General features: G+C 42.6%; 2 protein-coding genes across 7 annotated transcripts in view; both read right to left on the bottom strand.

The window, feature by feature from the left end:
- Positions 1-190: 190 nt before the first annotated feature.
- Positions 191-4739, bottom strand: chst14 (carbohydrate (N-acetylgalactosamine 4-0) sulfotransferase 14). The gene is made up of 2 exons (XM_042056991.1): positions 4322-4739; positions 191-2468 (listed from the first exon to the last, which is right to left on the bottom strand). Exons 1-2 carry the CDS (start codon positions 4610-4612, stop codon positions 1641-1643), a joined length of 1119 nt encoding a protein of 372 aa, XP_041912925.1. The 5' UTR covers positions 4613-4739; the 3' UTR covers positions 191-1640.
- Positions 4740-5118: 379 nt separating this feature from the next.
- The window catches only part of exoc1 (exocyst complex component 1), a 26590-nt gene continuing 15596 nt past the window's right edge, over positions 5119-16112 (bottom strand). For 4 of the 6 annotated variants that reach the window (XM_042056967.1, XM_042056971.1, XM_042056969.1 and 1 more), the window contains 10 exons: positions 13414-13522; positions 11791-11835; positions 10597-10769; positions 10203-10304; positions 9929-10005; positions 9110-9338; positions 8415-8598; positions 7867-8066; positions 6849-7043; positions 5119-5984 (listed from right to left, as the gene is read on the bottom strand). In XM_042056967.1, the coding sequence (XP_041912901.1) occupies positions 5832-5984; positions 6849-7043; positions 7867-8066; positions 8415-8598; positions 9110-9338; positions 9929-10005; positions 10203-10304; positions 10597-10769; positions 11791-11835; positions 13414-13522 (1467 nt within the window). In that variant the 3' untranslated portion in view covers positions 5119-5831. Of the gene's footprint in view, positions 5985-6848; positions 7044-7866; positions 8067-8414; positions 8599-9109; positions 9339-9928; positions 10006-10202; positions 10305-10596; positions 10772-11790; positions 11836-13413; positions 13523-16112 lie in introns of all 6 variants that reach the window. The other 2 variants (XM_042056968.1, XM_042056970.1) reach the window with 2 other exon arrangements.

Below are 16112 nucleotides of genomic sequence, written 5' to 3'. Positions count from 1 at the left end.
TGATCCTCATATTTCTTTTTCCTACCAAATGAACTGGCTGCCTCTCGGGGGGCCTGCAGTGACCACATTATAAATGGCTCCTCTATCCCAGAGATGTTGTTGTCATTTTAACAAAATGTTGCCTCTTTAAAATTGAGTAGTGTGTTGCTTATTCCACTCCAATAAACTTTAGCATAGATAACACCAGTCGGATTCAGGAATGTGTTTATTGGATCTCACTTGATGTGGAGAAAGCGTGGAAGAAGAGCACAGTGTGTATCCTGGCTACCAGCTGGTCTGGCTATGCAGGTGTTTCTGGGTGTGTGTGTGTGTGAGACTCACGCTTTTCACAGATGTTGGGACAATGGTCCACTGAGACCATTAAATAACTAATGACCGCAGGAACACAGGCCGAGTCCCTGCTCCAAAATGTTTGACTTGGGAGATCTCACACAAAAGATGATCATCAAAAGAAGTGTCCAGAGGTGTGACGCCTATAGTAGACTACAAGGTTCATTTTTAAGTTACAATATTTACAATATCGATTGCCACTGTATAATCATAAACCAAGAGCTCTTTTGAATTACAATGTATTCTGTATTCCCTGTAGCCAGACAGAGAAAAGTGCATTTACTTGCAGCAACAGCTACAAGTGATACATTTAAGACCAACAGATAATTTCTTAGATGTGTTGCAGTCTTTAAGTTAACCTCAATCAAGTGCAGACTAAAGCTGTCTAGTTGCAAACTAGGCTGAAGATGGACAATTAAAACTGCTGTAAGCCATACAATGACAAAACCTGTTTTCACATCATGTAATAATTACTATAAAAAGGCTATTCAATCAGCAAGTAAATGGTAAAAGTAAGTCCGGATGTGAACCACTCCAGGACAGGTGATGTAGCTAGCCGCTGATCCAGTTATTTGGAGTGTGCTCAACACATTTAAACGACAAAGTGAATTTATGGCAGAAGCCATCAGAAACTGCTAACATACTTACAGCAGCTTTAACACCAGATACTGGCACTGCCACTAATACTGTGTCCGACTTGTGCTTCAGATTATTTTCTCCTGTCCTTTTAAACATCTGTCCCATCTACTGATTCATTGGGCTGTAGTTAAATGATGGGCAAAATGCAAAGTCTAACACGTCCCTAAAGCTAATTTAATAATTTGGTACCATGAGCAAGATCCTAAGCACAAACACCAGCTCAAATGCTTCCGCATACCAAACAACATCTTTAGCTCATGGGACACTTTTGCTCGTTTCCTGACTTTGCATTTTGCCGGACATTAGATTAAATTGAGGCCCGTCATGTTCCTCACATTACAGCTGTTCCTGGACCAGCTGTAACACAGAGCCACCTGGTCAGAATCAAGGACAGACTCCACTTGGGTCTGGATCCAGAGGGGTTTTTAAAAGGTTCCCCATGAGTTGTCTAGGGTCCTTGATCCTTGAACAGAGATGCTGAAAATCTCCTTTAGCCATTACAGTCGAGTCTGTCTTGTTCCCTGTTCACATAGTGGTTTCAACCTCATCTAAACCACGTCCTGTCAGTTTCCCGATCCTTTACATAAAATAATACAGTGGGGAGTGTCACAGGGCTCCATATTAAAATAGCACCTGAAAATAATACTTAGGAAAGTTTGTCCGTCCCTGCTTTAGTGTCTGCAGTACTCTGCGGTTGTGTTGGGGAGGGAGTATCCAAAGAGCGAGAAGTCCAGGATGTACTTGGGTAGAAGCTCTCGGAGTAGCTTCTGTGGTACGCCGCACAGGTAATAATGTAACGTTTCTTTAGTGACAGGTTTGTACCACGACTGGCGCTCTGGGAAGCGCAGGTGGGGCGGCGCGCCCACCTTTTCCAGTACGTGCGCGGCGTCGTCCTCCAGACGCTCGTACGAGCCAATGAAGTCGTAGGTGATGGCGCACGGCTGGCAGAGGTTGTACATGGGCATCCAGTGTTCGTTCATTCGCTCTGATTCCTCATCCAACAGGTAGCGCACAAACTCTGTGAACGTCACGTCGTCGCCGGCGATGTTGGGGTCCTTGGCACGGCCCTTGCGGTAGCGGCGGATGATTTCGGCGCCGTACTTTTTCTGGTACGACTCGATCTCGCCGAACTTGTTGCGGTAGGCCGAGAGCAGGCGTGCCATGGGCTCGCGCACAAACATGAACTTGTAGTAGTGGCGCAGGCGGTGACGGATCTGCTCTGGCTGCAGGTCGGACAGGAAGAGGAGGTCGGTGCGGTGGTCCATCTTGCCCTTGGCGTCCACGCCGGGCAGGGCGCCGCTCAGAACCTTCAGCATGCGCTTCCAGTTGGAGCAGGCCACCTTGGGCACGTAGCAGTAGAGGAAGTGGTGCTCCTCGCTCACCAGGATGTGCTGCAGCAGAGTCTTGCGCTGGAGGGCGTTCAGCGACCACACGTTGTGGGGCATGTTCTTCTGGCTGCACATGGAGCGGATGGTGCGGTTACGGATCTCCTGCATAATCTGAAAGACCAGGAGGGGGACAGTGGTTACTGGAGCTGATCTTTTAAAACTTCTAGTAGGCCTGAAATTACACATTTCCATTCAGGCTTTAACTAAACACTGTTTCCATTGTTGATTATTATTTTCTCAGTTTATAAATTAGCAGTTGGATCTATGAAATGTCATAAAATGGTCAAATGCCTTGTTTAGTCAACACCCCTAAGATATTCAATTTATTGTCACTGAGAATAACGACTAATTCATTAATTATTAATTACTATATATATATATATATATATATATATATATATATATATATATATATATATATATATATGACTGCTTCTTCACTATATGGTTCTTGGATAGTTTGGAGATATACTTTGGATCACTGTCCTCTTTTTGGAGGGAACTGGTTCTAATCAAGCACTGTGCCATGGCATTGCAAACTAGTGAGAGCTTTCAAGATCTTCATCAAGATTCCTTTTCCTGTACACATTTCCCCACTTTGCCCCCACCAAAAAACTCCTCTAGTATTTTGGTCTCCATCTCACAAATGTTCTTCTTTGTAATCTGCCTTAGATTTGCCTGTACGTTAATTTTTTTCAGTCTTCCTCTGCCGACTGTCTGTGTTATTTTTGTTTTATTTTTATTTTCTTTACAACTCTGCTTAAAGCCTTGATAAAGGCTGTTTGCCGAAACGTTAGTCTTGAATAAAAAATGTAGAGATCAGAGAGTGTGTGGCTACTCCATCCTTATTCTGATAACTTCCTTGCCAGCCCCTCTACTTGGGTGTGCACTCCTCCTCCTCCTCCTCGCTTTTTCTCAGCTCTGCCTAGAAGGCCAGCATCCTTCAGTCATCTCTTCTGTTGATGTTGATATGGGGTTTAGCTGGTACTATTTAATGAAGCTGCCAGTGTCAAACCTGTGAGGTATTTGTCCCTCAAACTAGACACGTTTATGCTTTTCTGGATTAGTATTAGTTATATTTTGCAAAAATTTTGCTTTCCCTCAAACACAAGGAAAGTGACCCCAAACTTTTGAACTACCTATAGGCCATATATGTATGAAGTAGTAACAAGTTTCTGTTTTTTTCAGGTGATCAGTAGCATTTTTAGAGCACATTCTAATCCTGTATCAAATACCTCTTCACTGACCAGGCAACATTTCTGGATTTACAGTATGTTTCAGCATTTTGTTTGTCAGGTCTGGGCCATTTTTGGAAACTATAGCCTCAAATACCCCATCATACACAGAAGACCCATGAAGTAGTGTTGATCTATTACCCCAGTCATTACTATTATATTACCAAATTTGCCCTCTAGAAAAATCACCAACTACAACCTTACTTTGCCAGGAGGATTCATGGTGCATCATTGCATCTCATCTCAGTAAAAGAAACACTGTTCTCCTTACAAACACTGCTTTGGCTTGGCTACATCTTCCAATCCTCCTAGCCAGACTTATAAATAAACAAGTGAACCGTTTATGTGAACTGGTTTCGTGAATTTGGGAATTTGCATGGATTAGGTCTACGTGTGCAGTAAATCCACACAAACTGGCTAAAACTTTATGAAGGCTCACCATCTACAGTGTATAGCCTACAGGCACATATGTTTACATAATGCCACATAGATTAAAGAAAAAGCAAGTCCATAAACCTATAACCTGTTATGATGTATTCCTAAGTTACTACCCAAATGCGGAGAAAAGGATTGGCAAGTCAAAACACATCCTCAAACTCTGCATTAACCACTTGACACAAACCAACTTGATCTCTGCGCTATTTGTAAAACTGTATAGCATATTATCTGTCTGAGAGGGTTTAAAGCAAACAATCCTCCTGGGGAAATCATTATGGAAAATGGACTCACTTGGGATTCCACGTCCGCATTTGAATCATGATGCCTAACTTGCTGCAGATAGTTTACATTCTTGCCGTTCCCTCGGGGTGGCGGAGTCTCCATATTATTCAGCATTCCTTTCTCTATCATCAAGAGAAGGCCTCCGGACGCCACGATAACGGCGAACGTCAGCACTGAAGGCAAGACCGCTGAACTCCGACGCGGAGACGTCGCACTCACTAGTGGTCTAAAGTTTATAACCGAACTGCCTCGAGGCCCACCGACCCCCTTTTTCACAAACTCCTGCTTACGCACCGGCATCTTCGTATCGGTTTTTATCCTGTCCTTTTTGGGAAACAAAAGAAGTAGGCTAGTCTAACACATTTTCATCACGTTCACTCCGCCGATGCAACTCCACTTTCTCAGTGTATTTCATGGGGTTTTCAGGGGAAACTCACAAAAAATGCATTGTGGGACTTGTAGTGTGTGGACACACTTAGTGGGAGGAGACGTGGACCTACCTTGCCCAATGATTTGTCTAGTAGTCGACCTCTGCCAAATCGCAAAGTTTGTCTTGACATCTCAAAACTAAAATCTGTTATAATTATAAAACCAAAACACGGAGTTTTTCAATACATTGTGCAAATACCTATTGATATTCTGTTGTCTTAAAAGATAAAATGTTCAGCCTGCTCAAACTATGGCTTCTTAAAAGCAGAACATCCCAACTCCTTAAACTATTTCAAACATATACTATTTTTGAATAATATCCACATTTTATGTAATACAAATGCTACCAGCAATAAAATACAACTCTCAATAACAAATTACAGACAAATATGACATTATTTATTTGACATTTGGCATTATTTTGTTTAGCAATAGCACATAGGGTCATATAACAAAACTAAGCAAAAGATGTAACCAGAATAAGCAATATTTAATCAGTCACTTTAGAGAGATTTGCAGATGAAGTCCATTTCCTGATTTACAGTGCAGGCACACCAAGATACAATAATATCAGTAACCATACGATCAACTGAAGAGTTTGTGACAAAAAATGAACGCTGAAGCATTTTTCCTGCAGTGATGAAAGAACAAATCTAGTGTTCCAATGTAACACACACACACACACACACACACACACATAAGCACACACTCATTTTCAGTCAGTTTGCAAGAGATTTTGGGTTCAATCAATGTTAACTCAAAACAAAAATTTAACGGTCATCAACAACATTTCAGTAATTTACACAATGGGTTCTAAAGCAGGAAACTCATTAGACACTGAAGTATATACAAGGCAGATGTAGTAGAGTACTTACAGTCTAACTCATATCAACCTGTATCCTTCCATTTCTTTACAGGAGGTTCAAGGTCACACCATTCTGTGTTTGCATTGAGCGTGTTCTGTATGTGTTATGCAATACATGAGGAAGACAGAGAGAGAGAGAGAGAGAGAGAGAGAGAGAGAGAGAGAGAGAGAGAGAGAACTGTGTATGTTTCTGTGTGTGAGAGAGAGAAAGAGACTTAGTGAGATTTAGTGAGACTGTGCGATGCTAGAGAAGTACTCCAGCATGTCCTGAATGGTGAAGTCCATGGTTATTCCAGAGCCGGGGTAGCAGCGGCCGATCAGCCCTTCAAAGTGCTTGTACTGCCGGATGAACTCATCCTGCATGGAGTGCCACACCACCTAATGGAGAAAAGAGACATTACAGCAACCCCCACCACAAGTTACATACAGTATCTGACATGGAATTTCCTGTATAATTGAATTCACCCAAAGCAAAGGAACACATCACAAAAATAACACACACAAATGTCTTAAGCCTTCACCTCAAGGGTCCAAGTTTGAGAACGTTATCGCAAAAATAGAAGTGCATGCACAGTGTTGCTTGTGCAGAAAAGCAAGCGGTGTGGTGTAACCACTAAGTAGGCAGACAGACAGAAGTTAAAGTGTAACTCTTGCCAAAATACAAACTAGGTTTTTTTTTTTTGTCAATGTACCGGAGTCAAACTTTCATTTAAAAGCATAATTTCGTCCGAAGAGCCACTTTTAAGCTTGACCGTATTGTCGTTTTCAGATCAAATGGTCTTTTGAATGGGAGTCCTAGGGGCACTATTTTGATGCATGATCGCATCAAAATCTCTATTTTTTTAAACACTAAGAAGGGTCGACACAACATGAAACTTTGATCGAAGTATCACCAGTGTCTCTACACATGAACTCAATCATTGAGAACATTGTTTGTGTACACAGCGTTTACTAAAAGAAAGGTTTTAAAACACTTTCATGGTTTTTCTGCTCGCCGCCATCTTGCTATTCAAGAAGTGAGTTGTCCAGAATCTTTCTTTTTAGTGAACCCTGTGTGCATTTTGGTGAGAGTTTCGCTTTAATTTATGAAAGGTTTGGTTTAAGACAATCAATAGCATTGACAAGCAATACCTTTAAACTAAATGCATCAAATGGAACCCGCCCAACGGAGAAGTCAGTGTGCACAGGGACTTATTACATTCAGACTCGGGAACTAAGTGACTAAACGTCCCCTGAACTCACCTGCAGCAAGCTCTCCTCCTCACACAGGTGTTTGTCCACCTTCTTGTAGAGGTTGTCCAGACCCTTCTTCACCTCTTTGCCGGGGTACTCCTTGATGACCTTCCGCAGCTCCTGCTTGCTGAAGGCCAGCTGATAGCTCACCTCCTCCTCACGCACCCCCTGAGCCACACGCCCCTCCACCCCCTCAAAGAAGTGCTGTAAACACACACCAGCAATCAACACAGAAAACAGTCACTCCATATATAATACTCCAATGAGACACTAGGCCTTTATATTTGTCAACCATCCATTTTGTAAGAAGGAATGCTACCGCAGGTCTTTCATTCCATCTGCCATCAGGCTCTATAATACCACTGTCATAAAGCACTGCACTGTTATTATCTAGGCTCTATAATGCCACTGTCATGAAGCACTGTTATAATTTAGGCTCTATAATACTACTGTCATAAAGCACTGCACTGTTATAATCTAGGCTCTATAATACCACTGTCATGAAGCACTGTTATTATTTAGGCTCTATAATACCACTGTCATAAAGCACTGCACTGTTATTATTTAGGCTCTATAATACCACTGTCATAAAGCACTGCACTGTTATTATTTATGCTGTGTGCACTATTCTCTTCTTTTCAATAGTTTATTATTTAATATTCAATATTATTATTGCTGGACCCATCTTCCCTGGCTGTTAATAAAGTCTTATCTTATCACATAACAGAACTGTTTTGTACACCACCACACTGGCGAATATTAGCCTTACTCCTTAAACCTAATCACATAGCCCATATCTATGTACATCTCAGTACACCAAGTAAAACATCTGTACTCAACAATGTTCAACTGTGTGCAATGGCAACCAGATTGTGATGTTGCTAATCTTCCCCTCCCTCCCTTGTTTTTCTCTCATTGTCTCTTTTCTACATCTCCCCTTCCCTCTCTCTCTCTCTCTGTCTCTCTCTCTCTGTCTCTGTCTCTGTCTCTGTCTCTGTCTCTGTCTCTGTCTCTGTCTCTGTCTTACGTTGAGTTTCTCCAGTGGTTGTCCCAGTGAGGTGATGACGTAGGACTGCAGGTGCTCGGTGTACTTGTGCTTGGCCTCGCGCCGCTCCGACTCCAGGCACGAGATCTTGAGGCGCGACAGCGTGGAGAAGATGTGGTGGAAGTTCTCCATCATCACCACGTCCCGCGGGGTCTTCTGGCTCTCGTTGGCCACCTTCTCCACTGCAGGGCGCCCCCCACACACACACACACACACAAACACACACACAAACACACACACACACGCCAGGGTGGTCAAGACATGCAAAAGATCTCAATCGAAACCCTACGATGCTGCTGAGAACCAGTAGGTTTATTTTTTCTAGTAAAAATATTTAGTCCATATGGGAGCAGCACAGTACGTGTGCAAATGTGACTGTTGATCGTTTTCAGCTGAATCACTGTACTTGACTTACAGATGTTACACTGTGCACTTAAATAGGTGTGAAATGACATAATGAATAATATATCCAATCTTAGAGAATATGCTTAGCTCGGTCCAGCTCTGCCATGAATGCCCAGCCTCCTCACCATTCAGGAAGACCGCTCTAATCAGCTTGCTGTAGGCCTTGTCCAGGTCGCCTCGCCGCTCGGCGTTTCGGAAAATGGTCTCGGCCAGCTCGGCGAACTCCTCGAAGCCCGTGACGAAGGGCAGGATGCCGACCTTGCTCTTCTTCGAGATCTTCACCTCCTCCATCTGCCTGATCTGCAATTGCTGAGGAGGAGAGGAAAGAAAACCCTGACAAGACAGCAAGGACTAATGGTGTCAAAATAGATGCTATGCTGGCATGGAATGTAACCACACATTGCATCGGGAGGTAGCTCCAGTCATCCAGTGTAATGGTACTTCTAATGAGTTCAAGAATAAAGACTAACGTCACCCCAGGAGGACTAGCACACTTGCACACTGCGAATGGGAATGTGAATAATAAAGTCAACAAATAAACAAATACACAAATAAGCGAAGGCTATAGGTTTGTCTTTAGAGAACTGAGAACTCCAGCACGTTTTCAACTGCACACTGTGTGTCAAGTGAAGTCATATCTATTTATATATACCACATTTAAAAAAAAAACAACCAAAGCGCTTTGCAGTCAAGGTCAATGAAGCTTACAATTTAAAAAAATCGTAAAAAGAGGATATGTGGCACTGGTCTGCACTTAAGCCATACAGCCAAAAGCCTGTTAATTGACCCGATGCTGCAGGGACACGGAGAGGAGACTCACAATGCACTTGTCGAAGTTCCTCTTGACAGTGACCAGCACATTGCCCAGCGTGGTGCTGAGGTAGGAGGCCGGGTCCACGTTCTCGGCCGTCCACACGTGGTGGCTCATCTTCACCAGCATGTAGAGCGAGTGGAAGCTGTCCATCTTGTCGCCTAGTGCGATGAGGCTGTTCAGCTCCGTCTCAATGCTCTGGAAGATCTTGTTCATCATCAGGCGCACCATGTCTCGCCTGGTGGAGGAGAGGTTGCATTACGAGGAGCAGTTGCAGAAACCACAGGTAGGTAGGAACACCCCCCCACCACACACACACACACACACACACACACACACACACACACACACAAAGATGAAATTTAAATAGCATCAAAAGCAGTGATTGCTGTATTTCACTTTGGAATAAGTAAACATAAACATAAAGATAATGGTCTAGTTTGACACAGAAGTAGTACACAGCACACACAGCTGGCAGCAGTCCAGAGTGATAGCCTTGATAAGCTGTGCTAACCGCCCCAGCGAGAACAGAGAAAGACAACAACAGGAAACATATGAGGAGACATATGTGCTGTTCTGAACCCAGCAGAGACATAAGGAAGTGGGATCCCATTTTGCTGGGCCAAGTGTGGAGATAATATGTGATGAGGACCAGCTGTGTGTGTGTGTGTGTGTGTGTGTGTGTGTGTGTCTAGTCAAACGGCCTTAGAGGTGGCTGCAACTGACTGAGGCACTTTGGCGTCAGATATGTGTGCACAAGCGTGCCTCTGTGTGTATGCGTACATGTGTGCGAAAATGTGTTCCTGTGTGTGTGTACGTGTTACTCACTCCGATGAGATGGAGTGCCTGTGCTCATTGGCAGAGGCCCTGGAGGAAGCGCTTCCATCGGTGTCATCAACCTCGGCCTGAAGAAGAGCCGTATGGTGGTGCGAATGAGGAATATTATTGGTTATAATTTGGGGACACACTAATGCCTAAATCATTCTCATTTCCAGAAATGCAAGTCAGACACACACACACACACGCACACGCAGGAATGCACTCCCGTATTTGCACATGCACACACACACAGACAGACAGACAAAACGAAACAGACACACACCTGGGCCAGGGGAACCTGCTGTTGCAGCTTGAAGAATTTGATGATGAAGTCCTGCTCGGCCAGACACAGAGGTTCCAACTCGCTGAGGACCTGCTCAAAGATCTGCAGGGAGGAGTGGACAGTGTGGGCAGAGTGCATCACAGAACACACTGATTCACTTTATGGCCTCCGTGAAAACACTGACTCATATATTGTCACTGACTCACAGATATCAGACAGTTTCCACTCATGAGGAGACATGTTCAGAATAAGGATGCTTAGCAACTGGTACTGTAGTTCTGGACCCAAATATGGGGGGGCACACACACACACACACACACACACACACACACACACACACACACGTGTATGAAAACCTGGTAGAAAGACCAAAGCCACGGCATGGTATGTTTACCTTGTCAAACTTAGTCCTGTCGGCTACGTCCAGGTCGGAGGCGGACATGTTGCCCATGTCCAGCAGGGAGGAGGACTGGGAGCGGCGGCTGCTGGAGCTCTGCACTGCCAGCTTGTTCAGGCTCGATGTGGAGCCCGTCAGCTTACCCGAACTGCCGTGCAGGCTCGCCACGCCGTGGGTGGGGAAGAACAACAACTCAAGTCACACTCTGAGAGAAGCCCGGAAGGTGGGTTTCACAAGAGTAGAATTAAGAAATATAAGATAACAGATAAAGCCAGGCTTGTCCTAGCATTGTCTGATCTTGCTAGCTCAGTCTTTATGACCAAATTAATTGAAAACACCTTTGAAAATACGCCCTCCATTTGCAATCAACTGTTGCAGTAGGCTATTCATCATGTTTATTCATCATCAACATCTATCACCAAAAGAAGCAAGCAACGACTATGTTAATAGATAATTATATCATTACAATTAAAATCAATAAGACAATAGAGTAGAGATGTGTTCTATGGATCTGCCAATAGTTGAAAGCAAACAGAGCCTGACGTTCATAGGTGTTTTGATGTTAGTCTGCCATTCACGTGACTGAACCCTGTGCCTGACAGCTGAGCCACATGTGCTAAGAGCATGCCCTTTGATCTGGTTATCAAAGACAGGAAGTGCCCAGAGTGTTTAGAATTGGTTTGCTTATGCTTATATTTGGTAAACCTGTGGTGTATGGGATGGTTTCTTATTCTACATAGATAAATAGTATGCACCAGCTAGACTTTGTCCGTGAGTAATATCTATGGTGTCTCACAGACAGACAAACACTTCAGTGTGTGATTTCATGTTTGTTTGGCAGCACTGGCTAATTCTACAGGCTAAAGTCTGCGCATTTGGTGTGGTGCAGAGACAAATACATAAAGCATATACGACAGTTATGTTCTGCATTTCTGTGATAACTAACTGTGATGTCTAGAAAATAAGCAATTACAGTAAGAGCCCTCCAGTGAAGTCGATTTGCCTTTGGTACCATCAATTCAAGGGGTAAAGATGAATTTAAATGTGTTTATCAAACCGGTAACTATTTACCATGCTTGTGTGTTCAGAAGCCTGTGTATGTATGTGTGTGTGTGTGTGAAAAGTGTGTGTGTGTGTGTGTGTGTATATATGTCTGTGTGAGAGAGAAGCGTGCTTGTGTGTGGTACTTACTTTCGACCTCCTGTTTGAGAGCACTCTCTTTCCGCGGAAGCGTGGCTGGCAGAAGGTTAGAAAAGGCAGGCACCAGAGACAGAGACTCGTTAGGCATAGGGCATGCAGTGAGGGGAAGGGTGGGTGGCAAGGGGTAGGTAGGCAAGGGGTGGGGGGGGGGGGGGGGTACACACACGTCAAAAGGTTATAGGTCATAGGTCGAACACTGACATGCGCTGCAGTGGCCAAAAAGGTTGCTTTCCTCAGAGTTTTAGGGGTAATAATAAAAAAAGAAAGATGCACTGGAAATTCTGAATACAGCATGCAGAGAATAAACCTTCTGCCATTCTAAAGCTTACCAGCAGGGGGAGATAGAGAGTTGTTTAAAAAGTGCAGGTGAAAACAAACACCAAGTAAAACGGTTGCAGACAGCTGAAGGATGTATTGGTTTTTCTGTTGTGGCATTACAGAAACATTGGGTGTGGGTATGAGAGAGCCATATCAAATGTAATGGTTATATCTGTCTAAATGAAACCTGTGTAAAAAAAAATCTGAATGCTACATGTATTCAAAGTTGCAATATCAAGTTTGCATTGAGAAAAGGAGAATATTTAGGTAGGTTTAGATTTATAATAAATGTATATAATGTATATAATGTATACAATTTATGCGATGTACTCAGGCGTTGTGAGATTTGGCCTTTTATCATCGTACAGTGTCCAACTTATTGAGAATTGTTTTGACAACAAAAACAACATATTGCAACTTTACTCCCACTTCCGTTCCTATTCTAGATTTCCAATACATGTAGCCTCCTGATCGCAGCCAAGCGGGGCATGTCAGCACAGCACAATGCACAGACACAGACAGACACATCAGCTGGGGTTCCATCCCACTCAGTCGCATGGTTTTAGAACAATTTGTAAAATAAATAAATAAATAAATAAAGTAAAGTAAAATCACAAAAAAAGAGCACCTCCATCTGCTGTGTTATGTAAATGGAAACTCCAAATCAAAGGAGGATCTATGAACAGCTGTCCGATACAAACTAGAGTTTGTTAAAGTTTAAAGGCAATGTTTATGGAAATGGCTAATAAAATTGCAACGAATGCAATTTAATGCAATTAAAACCTGTTGCTATCAACCTCGGTCGCATTACCTCTTTAGCAAATCGTGAGCTAATCCACCCTCCTCTGGTCAATCAATTGGACTTTATTTGCTTTGAAAGCCATTATGCGCATTTCAAACGTTTCAAGTCAAGATTTCTTTAGGATTTAAATATTCAAAAAGCACAATAAATCGTTGTATGGAAGCCCAGCTACAGACATGTAGCACAGTGCACACAGACAGCTGCCTTACTGTCTCACTCACTAACACAGACATAAGTACACTGCAGCATTTATAACTAAAAGTACAGACATGGACTGCATGAGACGATGAACAACAATGTGTCATATGTTAAAAGAAAAGAAAAACACACTGACTCATACCACTTATGGCTACATAAAGCACACAAACATAAAGCGTCTGATGACACATTATAGTGGGTTCTTTATGTCATAGCAGGGGGACTACACACAAATACTTTCAAAGTGAACAGACATACACACACGCGCGCACACACACACATTTTAAAATCCTTACCGAACTTCCCCTTCGCCTCCTTGGTAGTGCCAGCCATTTTGATTTTGGCACCTTCAAAGAAGTCTTTGATTTCCCTTTCATACAATCTGGACATGTAATCAACATAGGTCTACAATATGAGAAACAGAGGAAATATAAAACATTAGCAACAACGAAAGAAAAAGATCATTGCTCACAAAGTGAGGAGAAATGCTGGGCAAACGGTTGTGCTACTATTTCCAAGTTTACAAACCATGGTAAGCTCATAAGGCAATGGGAAGCTCATAGGCTCAAATGGGATGCTTAACAATGGGCTACCTGTTTGTTTTTCCGGTTGAGCATTAACTGTGTTGTAACGGCATCTTGTGTTATATTCTGCATCCTTACATCTTCACTATGACACGGAATATCTTGTTTGCCCAATAATAAAAAAATTAACACATGCATAAATCCTTCTTTATCGTTACATGCTGAATCACCAGGTGCACTCAACTGGGTCTGTTGACTGTGACACTAACTAGATGTACCGCATAGCGGTACAAAATATGACCGCCGCTCAGTCCTGTACAGCCGTTCCGCGAAAATAAATCACACTTCAATTTGTCTCCATATTTTACTCCATCCCCCACTCTTGAAACTTTTGTGTATGCTTGTTTGGCATGCCTGAGTGTGTGTGTGCGGCTGCACAGAAAGTAGCCTACTGGTGCTGAAAAGGTGAATAGATTGTAGAATAGCCAAAGAAGATGTAGCATTGTTATAAAACCTTTACAATCTCTAAACAATCACAAGTAGGGCAGTTCATCACAGTTCATCCATTGCAACTGGATTGATGAAAGGTCACTTACACCTGTAGGCTACATTGTATTTGGGAAAAGCAAAAGGTATCAGCATAATGTTATTTATTTATTTATTTTTAAACAAAAACATCTCTGTCAGTTCCATGCCGTTTTCAGCAGCTATCAAAAACAAAGGTCATTTTTGGATGGATGGATTTTTTGTGAATGTTTCTTCTTCTACATAAGATTTTAGTCATCTTTAGTTCATGTAATACTTTATTGTCAATGCACAAATTAAGTAACAGTAGGCCTAGTCTGAAACGTTATTGTTAATGCACAAATTAAGTAACAGTAGCCTAGTCTGAAACGAAATGCTGTTTTACATCTAACCAGTGGTGCAAATAACTGACATGTCCAAATGGGCCTTGATGAAATGCGTCGCTAGACTGTTCATACACACTTTAACGGGCCAAAGTTGAAGAGCTTTTGTCCGTTATTGTTAGTGAAAATATAGGCTGATTCATGTTCCCTTGCATTGTTTAACTGAGGTCCATGGCTAGTCTGGCTTTCATCAGACCAAGCTCAATCTTTTAAGAAATCAAAAAATAAATAGCGGGCAGATCAGGCTGGGTTCACCCAGCCTAGTCCATAGGCACCCGATATTGTTTAATTTTCCGATTGAGATATACACGCTCTGGTTATTCTAAATGCAAAAATGCATCAGGGAGTTATGACAAAACGGTAAATAACAAACTAGATCCTAATAGAAAGCTAGCTTCCCTAAGCTACAGGTAGGATTATAAGGTAGGCCTATTTACAACATAAATTGCCAATAGGCTATGCTGGCGACACAAATAAAATCTCCTTTGGAAACCAATGGCTTACGCCTTACAGTATCAAGCGGACTTAAACTGTCATATCGTGGCGAAAAATTGTAATAACATTCAAGCAGCTCCATGAGTCAAGGAAAGCGCGAATGAAGTAGCCACTTCTAAATGGGACCCACTACACAGTAGCTTAAGGTGTGTTGCTAAAGCAGCCATAATGAAATGAAGGTGTCATTGTTTGGATACTTCACACACACGTGCTTTTTAATTTCACAAGACTACAACTACCAAGCTGTAATCAAAGCACATCGATTCCCCTCTCACACCATGCACGCACTTAAAACAAAATAAACAGGCGTCTCAGTCTCACGCATGTATAGGCAAAACTGTATCAGACCGGTGTAACGTTGGTAAATCTTCCATTGCACAGAATGATTTTGTAGCACGTGCAATTAATGACAGTCGAAAGATACAAACAGTGCTGCTATACATTTGCTTGGTATAACCGCATTTATAGTTTTCTACAAATGCAATAAATCAAATGCCTCCATCACTCAACCAACGCTAACGGTAACATTACCTAGGTCCTTATTGATATTACAAGATTAACGCACCTGCAGTAAAAACCAAGCATGTCCGATAAACATCCTGAGATTTATTTCGGCTTCAAGAAGAAATGGGAATTACACTTCATGTGAACATAGTCCTATCCTTATTAGATGTTCGCTGCGGTAAATTACAGTCCTTGTATGAAGCGTCCATTGTTTTTTTCCAACCCACTTTTAACGTCCAACAAAATTACGTCTCACTGCAACGATGCGCCATCTAGTGGACACACGACTACTTCTCGCCAATACTGAAAATGCAGCCATGATGATGATGAATATTTATTTTGGCTTTCTTTTAATCCTACTGAACCCCCTGGGACGAAATGAAATTTTTCCGTAAAAGTCTAGTGGGGCTACATACCCACCAAATTCCATGTACCCCGGTGGTTCGGTGTCCCGGGTATCAATGACCAAAAATTCAGGGAGTAGATGACGGGAAAAATTCTTGAATTGTGTGCATGTGTGCGTGTACAAATTTATGTTTATGTGTGTGGGTGTGGGTGTGTGTG

Source organism: Alosa sapidissima, chromosome 12 (genome assembly GCF_018492685.1).
Source record: "Alosa sapidissima isolate fAloSap1 chromosome 12, fAloSap1.pri, whole genome shotgun sequence".
Taxonomy (NCBI): domain Eukaryota; kingdom Metazoa; phylum Chordata; class Actinopteri; order Clupeiformes; family Clupeidae; genus Alosa; species Alosa sapidissima.
The sequence above is the reverse complement of the archived record's forward strand: the minus strand, read 5'-3'. Positions and strand labels throughout refer to the sequence as shown.